The sequence below is a fragment of the Ceratotherium simum genome, chromosome 6 (genome assembly GCF_057802395.1).
Source record: "Ceratotherium simum simum isolate JZ-2026a chromosome 6, ASM5780239v1, whole genome shotgun sequence".
Lineage (NCBI taxonomy): Eukaryota > Metazoa > Chordata > Mammalia > Perissodactyla > Rhinocerotidae > Ceratotherium > Ceratotherium simum.
Genome location: NC_141905.1, coordinates 31,052,726 through 31,070,367, shown reverse-complemented (window position 1 = coordinate 31,070,367; position 17,642 = coordinate 31,052,726). Strand labels below are relative to the sequence as shown.

Here is a 17,642-nt window from a genome sequence, read left to right as displayed (position 1 = left end):
TTCGGGGAGACTGAGAATCAAAACCCTCCATGTGTGGTGATAGATGTTAACCAGACTTATCGTGGTGATCATTTCACAATATATACATATAGTGAATCATTATGTTGTACACCTGAAACTAATATAATGTTATATGTCAGCTATATCTCAAAACACACAAAACCCTCCAGCCCCACGCTGCTTACTGTCTACATTAATAAGACTTTGTTATTCCACCATCTTCTTCAACGTAATGGTACTATTCCAGGAAAATCTTGCCCAGGAAGTAAAATTGTAACTCACTTTATTGTTTATTCTAGGAGATTCCTGAAAGAATCACTTAAAGGGAACATCAAACTGCTCAATTCTTCAGCAAACAGCATAAAAAGAAGAGTTTGCACCTTAAAGCTCAACCCCTCACCTCGCCATGCCCCCTTGTCGTGTCCACCGACCCTAAACTATATGCTGCTCTTTATCCAATCCCAGTCAAGGCGCCCTCCCTCGCACTGAGAGCCCCACCTGAAACCAGACTCCTAAGTCTCCTAACCACAGTGACTTTGCCCTCCCTGCGCTGACACGCTCGTCAGACTGTCAGGGGGAGCTCTCCCCTTCCTCGAGAAGAGCCGGCTCAGTTTTGGCAGGGCAATCTCGTGCTATCTGTGGGTGCCAGCATTGGACAAGAAACAGAGTCAGATGGGGTCCTCCCTCTGACCTTTGGGGTGGGGGCGGGCAGCAGCCTGAGTCCAGGCTAATCCACAAGGGAGAGTTATGACAGGGCCCCCAGAATCAGAGAAATAGTGACCACGTGAGTTCCCAAAAGGCCCTTGGGGATCTCCCAGAGCAGCCCCCTCACTTTACAGACAGAAACGGGGCCTGGAGAGGGAAAGGGACTTGTCCAACTCAGAGAGCTAGCTCGGGTCGTCACAGGCATCAAATGAGTTACTATCTGTATCGTGCTTAGACACTGCCTGGCACCCACTGAGCTCTGTGTGTTTGTTACATAAAAATAACAGAGTGTCTGACCTAAAACTCAAGGCAAACTCAGGCTGGCCTTTCAGATTTAGAAAACAAAAACTGACTTTAACCTTGAACCTCAAAGTGGTTTCTCACGTGCATCAGAACACCTGGAGGGCTTGTTAAAACAGTGCTGGGCCACACCCCTCGAGTGTCTGATTCTAGATACAGGGCGGGGCCGGAAATTTGCATGTCTAACCAGCTCCCTGGTGATGATGATGCTGCTGGTCCAGAGACTCCTCTTTGAGAACCACAGACCCTGCGGAATGAATGGCTAAGAGTGTAATTTCTCACATCAGTGAGGGAAAAATGTGGGGACAGCGGGTCCCTTCATCCTTTCCCGGGTGTCCAGGTCTCCCCCAGGGCTGATGTTTAGCTGCCCCCTACAGCAGCACAGTTTTAGGGCCACATCAATCCTGCTTGGCTGCGGCGCGCCCATCTGCGAATAGTCTGAGTAGCACCCGTGTGGCTTCCTTTACCTCATGCTTGCAACAAGAGGGGCAGCCCTTCCTCTTTGCAGCTGGACAGGTTGACACTAACGCTACGGGAGGTCTGTGCAGTGTGAATGAGTCAAACACCAAGCAGGCAGATGAAACCAACGCACTCTTTATTGCAGACTGAAGCTAAGGGCTCACTCACACTGCGGGCTCTGATTTGGGGGCTTCTCTGACTGCCCAAGCTTTCCCAGAAAGGCAAGGGCAAAATTGCCAAGCAGAAAGAAAACAGCTTCCAGAAGCAACCCCTTCAACGGTCTGAGGTGAGGACCTGGGGAAGCAGGAGCTTGGCATGCAGAGGTTAACCAGAAAGGCGGTGTCCAGAGGGCCAGGCAAACCTGACCCTCATCTCCTGGTGACTTCCGGTTACTCTCTTCACTGGGAGTGCCACGCAGACTCTGAAAAGTTCTAAGAGGCTCAGGGTCTCCCGGGGCTGGTTTAGGGAGGGGGAACACAGACTCTGAGCCCTGGGGTGGCAGGGTAGGGCAGAGAACATTCACCCTCCACGCCGAGGACATCCCCAGGGTCACCCCCAGGCCCTTGCTTCTCAAACTGTAAAGTGCTTACAGGAGTCGCTCGGGATCTTGTGGAAACGCAGGTTCTGATTCCAGGGGTGTGGGGTGGGGCCTGGGATTCTGCATTCCTAACAAGCTCCCATGGATGCCAATGCTGCCGGTCCACAGACCACACTTTGAGATGCAAGGTTCTGGCCACATGATGCCATTGTGCATATCAGAAAAGTGCACCCCTCTTCAACAAAGAGAAACTGCACTCCAGGACACAGGGTGGGTGGGACCAGGCCAGCCTGGACTACTGCAGCCCCCCTTGTCCCCAGTGTCCACAGCTGAACTCTGTAACCCTGGAGCTCCATCTGGACCTCTTCACCCTGAAAACTGCTTTCCCAGAGCTTGGCCAGCCAGGCCTTGTGAGATAAGCAGAGTGAACAAAGCATCTCTTGGGACGCTGAGTGCTCAGTGATGGGCCAACAATGGCCCAAGCTGTTGGCTTCTTGCCAAGAGACAAGAGGCCTGGGCAGGGGCAGACCCCAAGGCCGGGGATAAAGGGAATGGGAACATTCTGAGAAAGGGTTAGTGCTCTGAGCTCTGAACACCTTACTCCTAGGAGTAGAAGAGTGGCTACCGGTCCATGGACATAGGATGTGGGTAGCCTGGCTTGCCCAAAATCATGGGGCCTCAGGTGTCTCCCACAGACCAAGACAAAGGTAGGTCCAGACCAGAGGGGCTCTGGGCTCTGAGTCTGCTTGCTCCACAGATGAGAAGGTAGATTCCTGGAGATCAAGAGGTCAGGGGTTCTACAAACCACAGACGTTGTCATAAAGCAAGAGCCCCAGGCTCCTTCCTGGTAAGGGGACCAGTTGTCCCTGTTTGCTGGTACTGTCCCAGTGTTAGCACTGAAAGTCCCACATCTTGGGATACCCCTCAGTCCTGGGCAAGCAGGGATGGTTGGTCACCCTATTGCCTGGCCACATCCTAGACTCCAGGTTGAGGGCCTAGAAATGACTAGGTCAGCAGGGCTTTGGATGGTGGCCTGGGAGCTGGCCAGCCACAAATCCAATAGTCTGTGGTGTCTTCTGCCCCCAGGTGGACCAAAGACAAGGCAGCCAGAGGGAGAACGTGGTGGGAGTGGCCATCTAATTACCCGGGACCAGAGCCACAGGCACACATGGCTTTGTTTCTCTCTGGGCCACCTCTCCTGTGGCTCAAAGGGTGAGGCCAGGCACACCTGCTCAGTCCCGAGGAGCACTCGGAACTTCCCACCCCACCGACATCATGAGGAAGGACAGAGCCGACTCGATTTGTTCCCCGGTCCCCTGGCCTGACAGGCCTTGGGCTCCTATGTAACCATCCTCAGCTCTGCTGCAGCGCCGGCCACACTCTCTCCACAGCATTCCCACCGGTGCAGAGACCCACAGGGTGAGGTTGGGGCACTGGGAAGGGCCTCATCCGGCGGGTCCTCAGGAAGCAATAAATAGATGGAGGTTGTCCTCTATTCCGCTCAGGGCAGCGACTGGCTTTCACCACTAGAAACAAGGCCTCAACCTCACAGGGGCCCAGGAAATGCTCCGCGATGCTTGTCTGTGGGCTCAGAAGGCGCCCGAGGATTTGAGGGTGACTTGGGGGCACGTGTTGCCTAAAGAGCCTCCAAGGAGCCTAAAAGAGGCAAAGGCCCCCCTCCACCCCTTTTCCCAAATAACAAGGCTCAGAGATGGTGGGGGTCTGCCCAGGTTTGCACAGAAGCTGTGAGTACCCGGAGTTCGGGCTCCAGCCCCCACCTCGCCTCCTCCCTCTGGGCATTCCAGGGCCCGCTACTGCTCTAAGCTATCTATCCTGGACCAGCTGCACCCCCCACCACGCTGTGCGGCCCACCCATCCCCAGCCCCCCAACCTTGGCCTCCCATGGGCCTTGGGACACCCTTCCCTCAGGGCGCCATGCCAGGTGGCCTCTGTCCCTTGGTGGGTGGGCAGGAGGGGGGAGGCCTACGGTGGGGGCGCCCGCGCGCCCTCCGGAGACATGAACATGTCAAACTTGATGAGTGGTGGGGCGATGACGCGCACCTCGGCGTTCAGCGGGTTGAAACGGAGGTTGATGCTGCGCAAGGCGGGCATGGCGGCCAGCTTCTCTACAGGCACATCTGCTGGGGAGAGAGGACAGGTTAGGGGCTAAGCAGGCAGAGAAGAAGGATGAGGGAACAGGAAGACACTCACCCTGGTGGGGAGGAGCTCTCCATCACCCACTGCACACGGGGCCCAGCTGCTGGCACCTAGCCCCGTGTGAGGGGCCCTCAGGCCCACCGGGCATTACATCCACATGCAGGAAAGCATCCCTCAAAATAAAGTTAAACTCTAGGATTGCCACTTATTCCAGCAATTCCACTCCTGGGTAGAAGCAAAAGAATTGAAAACAGGTACTTAAATACTTGTGCACAAATGTTCATAGCAGCATGATTCACCATAGCCAAATGCCCATCAACAGAGAATTGGATAAACAAAATGTGGTATACTCACACAATGGAATATTATTCACCCATGAAAAGGAATGAAGCACTCATACATACTACAACTTGGATGAATCTCAAAAACATTATGTTGAGTCACATATAAAAGTGACTCAAAAAGTCACATATTGTATGATTCTATTTACATGAAATGTCCAGAATAGGCAAATCCATAGAGGCAGAAAGTAGATTAGTGGTTGCAGGGGCTGGGGGGAAGGGGAATAGAGAGTGACTGCTTAATGTGTACAGGGGGTCTCCTTTGGGGTGATGAAAGTATTTTGGAACAAGAGAGAAGTGATGGTTGCAGAACATTGTAAGGTACTAAATGCCATTGAATTGTACACTTTAAAATGGTTAATTTTATGTCACGTGAATTTTACCTCAATTAAAAAAACCAGACTGGAACAAGGCAGCAGCTGTATTAACACCTGATAACCCTTGACAGTTCCTCACGTTTAACCTTTAGGATCACTCAGTCTTTGGTTCAAGTCCCAGGTGGGCCACGTAACAGCTGTGTGCCTAAAGCAAAGTACTAAACTTCCTATCAGGGTAATAATAATACTATAGTATATACCTCGCAGGGCTGAGGATGAATGAAAGAATATATGTACTCCACACAGTACTCAGTGAATATTAGATACTATTAATAAAGGAAACCGAGGCCCAGAGAAGTTAAGTCAACTTGCCTAAGGCAACACGCTTGTAACTACCTGAGCCCAGGTTAGAATGCACATTCTCAAAAGGCTGCAGGAGTTCAGGGAGGGAATGGCCAGCCGGGCACAGAGATGGCAGCTGAGTTAGGACTTCAAGGATGGGCAGGATTTGAATGAGGGGAAGGGGTGTTTGAGGTTGGCGAGCAGTAGGGGTAAAAGCATGGGGCAGGATGCCAGAGAGGGCAGGGGGCGGGGCCTGGAAGGCTGTATCACTGGCATCTATAAGCTTCCAGGTCCAGATCCTGGGGCCCAGCCCTGCGGGCAGATTGGAACACCAAGGACTGTAGGGCCCCTCAGCCCAGGGAGCCAGGCCCTCCTGCCTGGGCCCAGGGAGCCCTGTGGGACAACCTGATCTGTGTTTCTGTTCCCCACTTTGGACCACCATATAGGGAAGTCTCTATTTAGGAGGGTGCATATTGAGGTCCAGAGAGTGATCCAGACCACCTGGGTTCAGATCCCAGCTCTGCCATTTTCTAGCTGTGTATCCTTGGGCCAGTTAACCAAACTTTCTTTGACTCTGTTTCCTCATCTGTGAAATGGGGGAAATGATAGCACCTATCCAATGGGGTTGTTGTAAGGATCAGAGGAGTTACCACACAGCACTCAGAACAGTGTCTGGACGCATACTAGGCTGTTGATAACCAGCGCCAACACTGCAACACGCAGGCCCAGGGCTGAGCTGCCCCGGACGCAAGCCCTGTCCAGTCGGAAGCTCTAGCTGCATTCGCTCCGCCCTGATCCCACTCTGTGAGCAGCCCAGATCCCATATGATCTCCTGCCCTAGCCCAGGACAGGGCCAGGGCCTCAGCCCTCCGAGCTGGCACAGCCACAGGCCATCAGTGATGGCAACAGCCAGCTCCTGCCTCTCCAGGGCACCGTGCGTTGGGCAGAGATAAGGGTTTGTTGTTTTTGTGGTTGTTTTGTTTTAAATTTTGTACCACACTGGCACATGTTACACACGTATTTTTTTTTTTTTCCCCCCAAAGCCCCAGTAGATAGTTGTATGTCATAGCTGCACATCCTTCTAGTTGCTGTATGTGGGACTCGGCCTCAGGATGGACGGAGAAGTGGTGCCTCGGTGCGCGCCCGGGATCCGAACCCGGGCCACCAGCATCGGAGCGCGTGCACTTAACCACCAAGCCACGGGGCCAGCCCTACACACGTATTTTTAATTTAGTAAATGGTATTGTGCAATAGATCTCATTCTATTTCTGTGTTTCTTCCCCAAGCACCACTAAATTTATTTTGAGATACACATACAATAAAACGCTTACAGTACAGGTAGGTGTACAAAAACGTCTACATTGCGTGACCTCCACCCTGACCAAGCTGTAAAACATGTCGAGAACTCCCACACAGTTTCTTTGTGCCTCTTTCCAGTTTATACCCCCTGATTTTTCGCATCATTGATTAACTTGGCCTGTTCCTGAACTTAATATAAGTGGAACAATCTAGTATGTGTCTTCAGAGCAAGAATTGTTTACTTGGGACATTTTGAATATTATTGTCTCAAGTTACTCTTTTCTTTTTACCTTTTTATTTGGAAATAATTTCAAACTTAGAAAAAGTTACAAAGGTAAAAACGGTACAAAGAACACCACAAATTTTACCAAGATTCACCAATTGTTAACATTTTACCCTCTTTGCTTTATCTTCTGTGCATGTGTGCCGTCTCTCTCTTTCCAACACACACACACACACACACACACACACACACACGATTGTTTTCTGAATTACCTGGGGCTAATATGCATATATCATGGCTCTTCATTCCTACTTCACTGTGTCTTTCCTAAGAGTAAGGACATTCTCTTACAAAACCACAGTTCAGTTATCGATTCATAAACTACATGGATAGAACACTTATCTAACATCTGGCCCATATTTCAGCTTTGTCAGGCAACCTAATAATGTCCTTTCTAGCATCTCCCTCCTCCACCACAGGACCCAGTGTAGGGTCACATATTGCATTTAGTTGTCATGTCTCTTTGGGCTCCTTTGTCTTTTATGACATTGACATTTTGGAAGAATATCACGACCATCGTCCCTGTCTTTTTGATAGAGTCCCTTGTTTTGTGTTCATCTGGTGTTTCCCCAGGATTAGACAGGGATTATGCATCCTCAGCTGAAACACCGCACAGGTGGTATGTTCTTCTTGGGGTGTCACATCTGGAGACACATGGGGTCCATCTGTCCCTCATAAGTGATGTTAATTTTCATCACCCAGTCCAGGTGTTACCTGATACCTGATTTCACCACTGTAAAATTACTGTTTTTTTCCCTCCTTTGCAACTAACAAGAAGTCTGTGGGGACACACTTTAAGAGTATGCAAATATCCTGCTCCTCATCAAAATTTAGCATCCATCGCTCCGAGATTTGACATCCACTGATGATGCTTGCCTGATCTGATCTTTAGGATGGTTGCAAAATGATGATTTTCCAGCTCCATTATTTTACTCTAAGCAAGAGCCCTCTCTTCTCTCTCATTTATCTACTGATTATCAATGTTGACTCCTATGTTTCTAGTGGTTTACAGTTCATGATTGTATTTATTTTGCTGCTCAAGTTGCTCCAGACTGGCCAGTAGGAGCCCCTCCAATCTGGCTCGAGTCTCTGACATGCCCCCAGCACTTTTTGATGCACTTGCTTCCTTTCTAGGAAGGCCCACCTCGAGCCTTCGCTGCCCCAGCCCCGGAATCAGCCACCAGGGAGTCCTGGTTCCCTTCCGTGGGGAAGGTATCAGTGCCCAACACTAACAGTGCTGGTGACCAACCATGTTTCACAATCCATTCACGGGGTCCCAGGAACGTCTAATCCATTTGTTTTTGACTGCTGCCTAAAGCACCATCCTGTGTTCCCACCACACCCTACCTCTCCACTCTGCCAGCGAGGGACACCCAGGTGGCCTCGTCTGTCCTTAAGGGCCGGTGTGACAATGTCTCTGGATGGATGCCCAGGAGCAGGACTGCTTGCTCCGGCAAAGGATATGCGTGTAACTTCATCTACCTGTTCTCTAGAACTCCTGCTGAGTCTGCCGGGAGCTCCGGTCACTCTGCTGCCCCAGAGCTTTCAACAGAGGCTGCCTGGACCTGCCCGCCATCTCCAGGCTGACGCACATCAGGCCCCTGAACTTCAGCAAGGGGATCCTTCCCTTCCCATGCCTTGGAGCTCTGCAGTGAGGGGTGGGCAGTGCCTGGGGTTCCACAGCCCAGGAAGCGGGTGAGGAGCGCCCACACTAGGCTCTGCTCTCTACCCTTTGGAAAGACCCCACACAACTGAATCCTCTGAACACAGATACTCTCCTCCCCTCTGGACTTGGTAACCAGGATGTAACTACGCCCTAGCTCTTATGGGGAGAAGGGAAGGGGAGGCCACTAGCTCAGGATAGTTCCTTACACTGTGCATGTCACTCAGGTTTATAAAGCACTTCCATATTGATTCTCCCGATAGCCATGGGGATAGAGCAGCACAGGTCCTCCTCTGCCCACTTTAAAGATGAGGAAACCGAGGCTGAGAAAAGACTGACGATGGGCTATGAAGCCACAGAGCTGGGCCCTGATTTGCTGCTCGCTGGTTCGCAGCAAGCTCCACAGTGTCCTCGCCCGGCTGGGTGGGTGGGGACGGGAGGAGAGAAAGCAACCCAAAGGCCTTAAGCCTGAATCAGCAGGCGACTCAGCAACTACGGGAACTCCCAGGGCTCCTCCCCAAGGCTGTCAGCCTGAGATGTTCCCAGCAAGGTGGGAGTTTGCAGGGATTTGGGTCTTTGGGATCTCTGTGTTGGATCAAGTTTTGTTGTTGACGGTGTTTTTGTGTTTAACTAACATGTGTTGAGTGCTTGCTGACTTAAGCTCTTTGTGTTAAGGTTTTTAATCCTCGTGATAGCCATATGAATTGAGTACTATTATGGTGTCCATTTTATAGACGAGGAAAATGAGGTGCAGAGAGGCTAGGTAACTTGCCCAAGGTCCACAGCTAGGAAGTGCTGCAGCCAGGATATGAAGCCAGGCTGGCTGGCTCTGGAGTCCGTGCTCTTCATGCCACCCCCAAATGGCCCTCCAGCCTAACATGCTCCCCCCTCCACCAGCTGTGAGAACCATTCAAGGGGTCCCCTTAGTAACGGGAGGTAGAAAACAGTCTTCTTGCAGGGCTCCCTGGAGCCCGCAGGAGTGTCTGGCCTCCCCTGACCAGGATGCTCACAGCTGTCTGGGCCACCCAGTCAGGAACAGCTCCCTTCCACAGCCCAGGGACTCCACCTCTAACAGAGCCAGGGACACAGGGCAGGAGTCACAGAATCTCTGAGCCCACTAAGGTCCCCATGGCAGCCATTTTCTTGCTGACCTGCCCTGAGAGAAAGGGTTTCCTGGAGGTGTTCTCAGATTAGTTCTGGAACCTTCCATGCCTCCTTGTTCTGGTCTAGGTCACAGTGCAGAACAAACCTGCCCCTCCTTGTCCATAACAACACTTCTGAAACTTGTAACCCAGCAAACCCCACCACATTCTTCAGGCGAACGCCCAGATCCTTTACTTCATGCGGTATTGGGTGGCGGGAAGGTAGTTAAGATGCTGAACAGAGCTTTGGAGCCAGAAAGATAAGACTGGCTTTTCCAGTGACTGACTGTGTTGCTCTAGGCAGGACATCTGAACCTCATCTTTCTCGCCTGTAAATAGGTCATTCTGCCTACCCTGCAGGGAGGCCATGAGAATCTGATGAGACGACCACATGCAGTATGCCACGCAGTGCTCCAGCAACACACACTCAACAAGCCTAGGCCCCCTGGCTCCCTGTCGCTAGTCTGGTGCCCGCACCAAGCACGCCAGCCAAGCACCACCCCAGATCCCTGAGGATAAGCAGGCGCCAGCCACAGAGCCTGGCCAGCAACATCTTGGCCAGAATTCGCCACCAAGAGGAACTGCATGTGAGATCGTGTGGAAAGGGAAGAGGTGCTGAGCCTCAGATTTCTCCTGAAAGTGCTACAGCTCCCCGAGCCCCTCACCGCTACTCGCAGAAGGTCAGAGCCCTGGATGTGGCCTCTGCTGAGAGCTGAGAGAACCAACCGGAAGGTTCCTTGAGGTATTTGTTTTCATGGGTTGCTGGCCAGGGGCTGTACAGATGACAGCAAAGGACCATCAGAGCTGGGAGGGCCCCCAAAGTTGAGGAAACTGAGGCACAGTGGGAAGAAGCAACTTTGCCCTAGATCACCCAGTCACTGGGCGGCCAGGCTGATGCTGAGACGGAGAAGACTCACTTAGACCAGAAAGGAGGGACATGCAGGAGTCCCCGGGCCCTGTGAACAGGCAGCCCCTCCCAGGAAGGGTTTGCCCTTGGGGTGACCCGGCTCTGAGCTCCAAGGGCCCGGCTCTGTTTGTTAGCCCAGTCGCCCAGTCTGCGGCCTTGGATGCCCTGGGAGCACAGGAAACCCTTAAGCTCCTGTGGGCAAAGTCATTTCTTTATCCTTGAATCCCCAGGGCCAAACACCATACATGGTACACGTACCTGGTGGGCACAAAAAGACATTCTGGGCAGCTGGGAGGGAGTTATGAGGCGGAGCGGTGGCCGGGAGCTGGGTCCCCAACAGGAAGACTGGCTACAGGGTGGTGCGTGGAGCTGGGCATTACTTGTCTGGCAGGAAGGGACCTCTGTGCAGTGAAGGAGGGACCCAGAGTTGGGAAAGCAGCAGAGATAAGACTATTTCCAGAATGCAGGGTTGTGAGCAGACGTCACTCAGGGGAGGGGAGGAAAAGCAAGATCAACCAATATCGGTTCCCACCCACATCCTTCCGCTTTCTCCTGAGCTCACTCGCGTGCTAAAGGTACCTTACACAGCGGCCAGCAACCTGCTCCTCCCTGCCCCTTCCTGGGTGGGGGCTGAAGGAAGGGGCTGCCCACGGTAGTTCTTGGTTCTCTCCATGTGAGCTGGGCCCCCATTTTCCTTACCAATAACGGCTGGGAAGAAGAGGGCTAATGACCTGGACCCTTCCCCTTCTTCACAGTAGCAGCAGCTTTCTGACGGCCAAGGCCCCCAGCACAGCCAGCTGTGTGGGCAGGCAGGACAGACAGCATCCCCTCTGCCCCTGATTGCCCAGATAAGAAAACCTCCTTGCATTGGGCTTTTAAGAGGTAAGTAAAGTCATTTCATGGGGTATTATAACCCCTGTGTGACACATGGGGAAATCCAGGCCCAGAGAGGTTTAGCACCTGGTCTAAATGAGCCCAGCAAAGGAGGCCACTTCTGGGAAGTGATATTTGAGGCCCTGTGCTACATGGTTCCTCACAATGATCCGTTTTGCAGATAAGGAAACTGAGCCTCGGATTCTCAGTGACCACAGACATTCTCTCACTCTACGCCGGCTCCCCTGAACTTTCCAACTAGGCCTGACTTTTGAGCTTCTGTGTTTGTCTCTCACTGTCCAATTTTAGCAAGAATACTGCTAAGGTGGTTTAGCCAGAGTCTCCACCCTCAATATCTGATCACCCTCGATATCTGGTCGGGTTCCTCATCCTCCACCATCCCCCCAGTGATGTCTGACCACCTTGGCCCACCTTCAGCAAGAATCCCGTGAGGTCGGTTTAGCCAGTCCCCTCTCACCCTGATGCTTCCTCTTAGTGATCTTCCATCCACTGACCCCCACCCTGCTCTGTGGCGATAATTCCCACTTCCCAGGCTGTATCTGGAATTGAGCCTGGTTCTATATTGAGGTCTCTTTTCCTCTATTGCAACATCCTGAATAAAATCTATTTTTAATGTTTTAACTCCTGCTCAGCTCTGGTTTTTCTTTGACAGGGCCCGGGGTCACCAAGCTAACAAGTGGTGAGGGCAGGACAGTTCCTGATCCCACAACAGAGAGAGGGGCAAGACCCTGTGTCCCTCCGCTGGCCCCCGGCTCCCGGAAGATAATCATGACAGGCAGGTTTTGTGGAGCAACTCACTAAGGACTGGACCCGGGCTGACCGTCATCACCTCACCTCTCAGTACAGCCTCACTTCAGAGATGGCGGCTGAGGTTCAGAGCTGCCCAGTCACCCCATCTCCCCACCTGCCACTGGGGACCACTCATTCTGCCTCAGTTTCTCCAGAGGGGGGTGAGCAAGGGGGTTGCTAAGGACTTTTCCCACTCTGGACTGCGTGACTCCTCCATCCCTCGGCCAGGGAGGTCAGCAGCCTGCAGAGCAGCTGTGCTTGAGAGCAGAAGACAGTCTCCCTGTGACGTCCCTGCCGCAGGTTTGCGGGGCGTGACACAAAGAGCAGCTGCAGCCCAGCCCTGGAGCAGATCCCTGCAGCTCCAGGCCTCGAGCCCAGCACTGCCTGGTTCTCAGCCGGCCGTTTCCAAGGCTCCCACAGCGCTGGCGTCTCCAGGGTCTGCCCCGTTCTCCAAACCACCCCGCTGAAGGACAGTGACGGCCTTCACAGGCACAGAGCGGGGATCAGGTGTCTCTCTTTCCCCTGACTTAACTGCTAAAGTAGTTTGAGCAGCTTAGAGGAAGGAGCAATGGGGCCACCAGACCACATCAAACTGGTGAAATCAACAAACCGGAGCAGCCAAGATAGCAAGTGACAAGCCGAAGAGGCCATCCAGGAGTTTCCAGATAAAGCTAAAAGAAGACCATTTCCGTTCACAGCATCCTGACTAGAGGGGAAGACGGCTGGAAGGTGGAGAGGAGCATATGATCAATCTGCATTTTGTGGATGGGGAAACTGAGGTTGGTGAGGTTAAATAAGCTTCCCAAGGGCACGTGGCACACGGGTGGCCCGGTGGTAACTGAAGCCAGGTCTCTGGGCTTTGGCACACCTGGATCGGAGGGGAAGCCTCAGCTCGCCCCTCTCCCCTGGGCCATGCCCTCATCGCCACTCACCAATGTGCTGTTCATCCTCGAATGTCAGCTCAAAAGCCACCTCCTCTGTCACTCCCCTTGGTACCCATCCAAACTCCCATAACCCTTCTACCAGACTTGTATCGTGTATCACACCCTGCACCCTGTGAATGTGTTTGTCCACCCCTGCAAATGCAGGGCCTGGCACGGTGCCCACAGGGTGCTCAGTCACTAGTTGTTGGATGAATGAATGAATGTCTTACCACCTGAACTAAATCGTAAGTTCCTTCAGGCTTGGGACTACCCGGGCCGGGCACACAGTGGACCCACCGTTAACACGGCTTGATTAGGCAACTTGGTGACCATATTATACTCAAGGGCTGGAGCCCTTACCCCGGCCTCACATTCTGCGCCCATTTGCCAGTCAGAGCCAGGCCTCTGTGGACCAAGGCTGTGATAGGACACTGGCCCTTTAGCACCAGTAATCCAAGTTAGGAAATGAGCAAACATGGATGAGCAAAAATAAAACCATCCATGCCCCCCATCTAGAACCAATCACTGTTAATGTTGGTATATGGCCTTTCTAACCTTTTAATAAGAAACTTTTTTAATACACACACCCCTATATTTAAAAAATGGCCTCCTAGATACCATGCCATAACATGCTTTTCTTGATAACACGTAAACATCTCTTCAGGTTACAAGTCGGCGCCATTATTACGACTGCACAGTAGTCCACGGCACGGAGGGACAACACTTTGTCTCCTCTTTCTATTGTTGGACATTCAGGTTGTTCCCAACTTTCACTATCACAGATAAGGAGAGGCTATGAGCCCACAAGGCATTCCGGGGTTACTTCATCTCTTTCAGTCTGTGACTGTGGAATGTAGGGTGTAAGGTTCTAGAATTCTTTTATGGAGCCAGAGTAATGTTCCTTTGACTTTCCCATGGCCCCCAAGTGTATGGTGGTGGTGATGGACTTCTGTTGTGAGGCCTTATATCCTAGGTGGGGACTAAAGCCACTCAGCAGGGGCTGGCCCCGTGGCGTAGTGGTTAAGTGCGTGCGCTCCGCTGCTGGCAGCCTGGGTTTGGATCCCGGGCGCGCACCAACGCACCACTTGTCAAGCCATGCTGTGGCGGCGTCCCATATAAAGTGGAGGAAGATGGGCACAGATGTTAGCTCAGGGCCAGTCCTCCTCAGCAAAAAGAGGAGGATTGGCATGGATGTTAGCTCAGGGCTGATCTTCCTCACAAAATAAATAAATAAATAAATAAAGCCACTCAGCAGCCTGGGGCAGGGAAGAAGGACCGCCACCTGGATTAAACACGTGAACGCTGGCACAGGTGGGGCACAGTCCACTGCACCCTCCCGTTATCTCACAAGGCTGCCGCTGGTGACCCCATGCCCCGTCTGCCCCTCCTCCCAGCTGTGCAGACGATCCAGCCTCCTCCCACCACAGACAGCCATCCTAACCTCCCGCCTATCTCTGTGGGAACTTAAAGTAATTGATAACAGCAGAATCAGAGTGGGCAGTAATTAGAGAAAATCACTTCCCTGAGGTCAGCATGACCTCACTTCACCAATCTTTAGCACTATTGACTGGTAAACTTATTGCATGCCAGTGGGACCAGCTAGAGGCAAGATGATAAAAATGATCACTATTCTTCATACATGAGGCACCCATGGTCTAAAAGGAGAGGAGGAGGGATCTGGGCTCAGAGAAGTGGCAAGGGGGTACTGAGTGATCTTCCCAGCGCAGAGGTGACCCAGCAGAGACCAGCAACCTCTGATTCCTGCTTTGGGTGGGGCTGGGCCCCATGACATCAAAGGTCCCTTCTGGAATTGGGATCCAAGGCTCCTCAACCTGGTGGCCCAGAGCCCAAGTTCTCTGGCTTCCTTGGCAGCTTAGAAACAAATCATGGCATGGGCCGGCCCCGTGGCTTAGCGGTTAAGTGCGCGCGCTCCGCTGCTGGTGGCCCGGGTTCAGATCCCGGGCGCACACCGACGCACCGCTTCTTCGGCCATGCTGAGGCTGCGTCCCACATACAGCAACTGAAAGGATGTGCAACTATGACATACAACTATCTACTGGGGCTTTGGGGGAAAAATAAATAAATAAATAAATAATTATTAAAAAAAAAGAAACAAATCATGGCACCCCTTACTCTGCCCAGGCTGGAGTGCACTGGAGAGCTTGCACATGGCTGGCTGTTCCACTTCCGACCTGGACGATCTCCTTCTGGACAGAATGCCCAATTTTTCATGACCCTTTAGCTTCTCTGCTCCATCTCCAAGGGATCCCTTGGAGCCTACACCTTGGAAACACCTCCTTACAATGGCACCTGGGGTGCTAGTTAAAGATACAGAGGCAGCAGCCCAGCCCTAGAGCCTCAGGCCTGTGGGCGGCACCTGGAAGGCCACCTTGGCCTCCCTGGGGCTGGCAGGCACATTTGTGCTTGAGAACCAGGCCGGCTCTGGCAGCCAGGGCTGGCCCCAGACCTCAGCCTCGATGCAGCTCTTGGTGCCTGGAGACCGAAACAACTAAGATCAAGGGTGCTGTGCTGAGCTGATCTGGGCAGAGCTTCACGCCCCCACTCAAAATGCCACAAGAGACAAGCCAGCAAACTCGGGTGACCCGGGGAGGACAGGGAATTATGCCTGTAACAAGAAGGCTCCCGGGCCACACTTACGCACACCCGTCACTCACGCTGGGTCCGTCCCTTCAGAAGGCTTGGCAGGAGCCAGGTGGGGGCAGTGACTGAGCCTCTCCAGCCCCACAGAGCCCTGGACTGAGCATCCTGGTGGGGGTGGGGGGTTGGGAGTGGCGCAGGAAGAAAACAGAAGTAGCCCCTGCCCTCAGGAAGCAAAGAGCACACCGCACGTGCTCGACAATCCTGCACGCTGAGCTCCTCGGCCCTCAGGGAAGGCTTGTGGATCGGGAGTTCTCAGTCCTCTGCTGAAAGAAAGGCCATCTGGGAGAGCGGACAGGGCAGAGACCCGGCCTCTAACCCCAGATCTGCCATGTAAGGTCATGCAACCTCAGGCAGGCCCCTAACTCTCTGAACCTCAACCTGTCATCTTTACAATAGTCCTTCTGCCTCAGGGGGCCACAGGGGACAGTGGAGGGGACCCTATGGTGCTCCCTAAGGAGGAAGGGGTTACTGAGGTGCAGAGAGTGTGGTGGGCACCCCCATCGAGAGGATGGGAAACACAGTGTTTTAAGAATCCACTAACCAACCTAGAGACACGTTTTTTTCCTTAAGTACAAGCTGTGGGGAAAGAAAAACAGAGGAGAAAAGCCCTGGCTGGGATTCCCTCCTCCGTGCCCAGGCTGGCCTGCAATGGTGGGTTGATGGCATCCAGTGGGCCACCTGCCACAGCCATCTCCTTCTGCACACTCCCCGGCCTGGATCTAATATGCAATCAAAGCCGGATCATAACAATTCTCTGCAGAAATAACACAGTCTTTGTATACGCTGCTCTGGAAACAGCAAATAAGCAACCCAAATTGCCTTGCCCACGCCTGGCACTCATCTTCCCAGTCAGATTTCCCCTTTGCTCCCCTGGGCCCAGCCCTTCCTCCCTGCTGAAGTCCCTGCTCTCTCTACACCCTCACCCCCAGCCCCACAACCCCCACCCCTGCACTTCGGCCAGTGGAGGGCTCTGGGCCCCTTTCAGTTCCTCCAACTGCTTCAGTTGGATGCTGTGGGAGAGACTCAGAAAACAATGATAATTCTGCTGTCACCTCTCATTAAGTGTCGGCCACTCCCTCCCTCACAGCTGGCGGTGTGCGTGTATCTCACCCTTGCACAGAGGACCAGCACTGCCTCATCTGCCGTGTGTCTGCCGTGTGTCTAGAAGTGAGGGGTGATGGGACATGCAGATGGAAAAGTCGTCGCTACCCCTAAAGGTTCTTCTCCCTGGGGTGGGGCCGGATGGGCAAATAGTTCCTTTGTAAATCCCTCTCCACGCTTGGAAATTAAGGTTGCTGATACCAACTTCACAAATCTTTCTGCTCAGGTTTAAGATCATTGTCAGAGAAATAAGACCTCCCTTACAATTGGAAAAATAAGAAGGAAAGCTCCTAAGATAGCCACCAGGTAGGAATGAGGTAGGTAAGGCCCCACCAGGGAAATCAGCTTCTGGGAAACAAAATGAGTCAAAGGCGGTGTGTGTGTGTGGGGTGGTCAGGACACCAACGAGAGCAGGCAGTGCGGAGGGTCTGAGCCAGTGGTGTGCTGGCTAATGTTTAGCAAGCTACTCTTTGGGGGGAAAAACCCTGATTTGTAGCATTCGTTGATTTTTCGTGGTGCAAATGCTCCCACCATGGCAGATTTCAGGTTCAGAGGTGAGGTCATTGAACTTGAGGGAGCGCCTCCAGCACACCACTGGTGAGCGAACTTGAGCAGCCCACCCAGGCAGGACCGCAGGTTCCCGAGTGAAAGGTGCTAGAGCTCTGGCCAACTGTCTCCACTTACGCCAGGATTCTCTGCCATAAACTTGTACTTTGGGAACTTGCCCACTGTTTTGCTGTCTATGTTCTCAGTTGCCTTTGGCTTATTGATGAAGTTCCTTCTGAAAATGCCAGGTGAGTGGGCTGCGCTACAGGGAAACC

General features: G+C 52.7%; 1 protein-coding gene across 2 annotated transcripts in view; it reads right to left on the bottom strand.

The window, feature by feature from the left end:
• Positions 1 to 1,583: 1,583 nt before the first annotated feature.
• The window catches only part of LRRC20 (leucine rich repeat containing 20), an 81,060-nt gene continuing 65,001 nt past the window's right edge, over positions 1,584 to 17,642 (bottom strand). Inside the window, exon 5 of one of the 2 annotated variants that reach the window (XM_087432075.1) lies at positions 1,584 to 4,143. In XM_087432075.1, coding sequence (XP_087288201.1) covers positions 3,986 to 4,143 — 158 coding nt within the window. In that variant the 3' untranslated portion in view covers positions 1,584 to 3,985. The remainder of the gene's footprint in view (positions 4,144 to 17,642) is intronic. The other variant, XM_004427025.3, reaches the window with a different exon arrangement.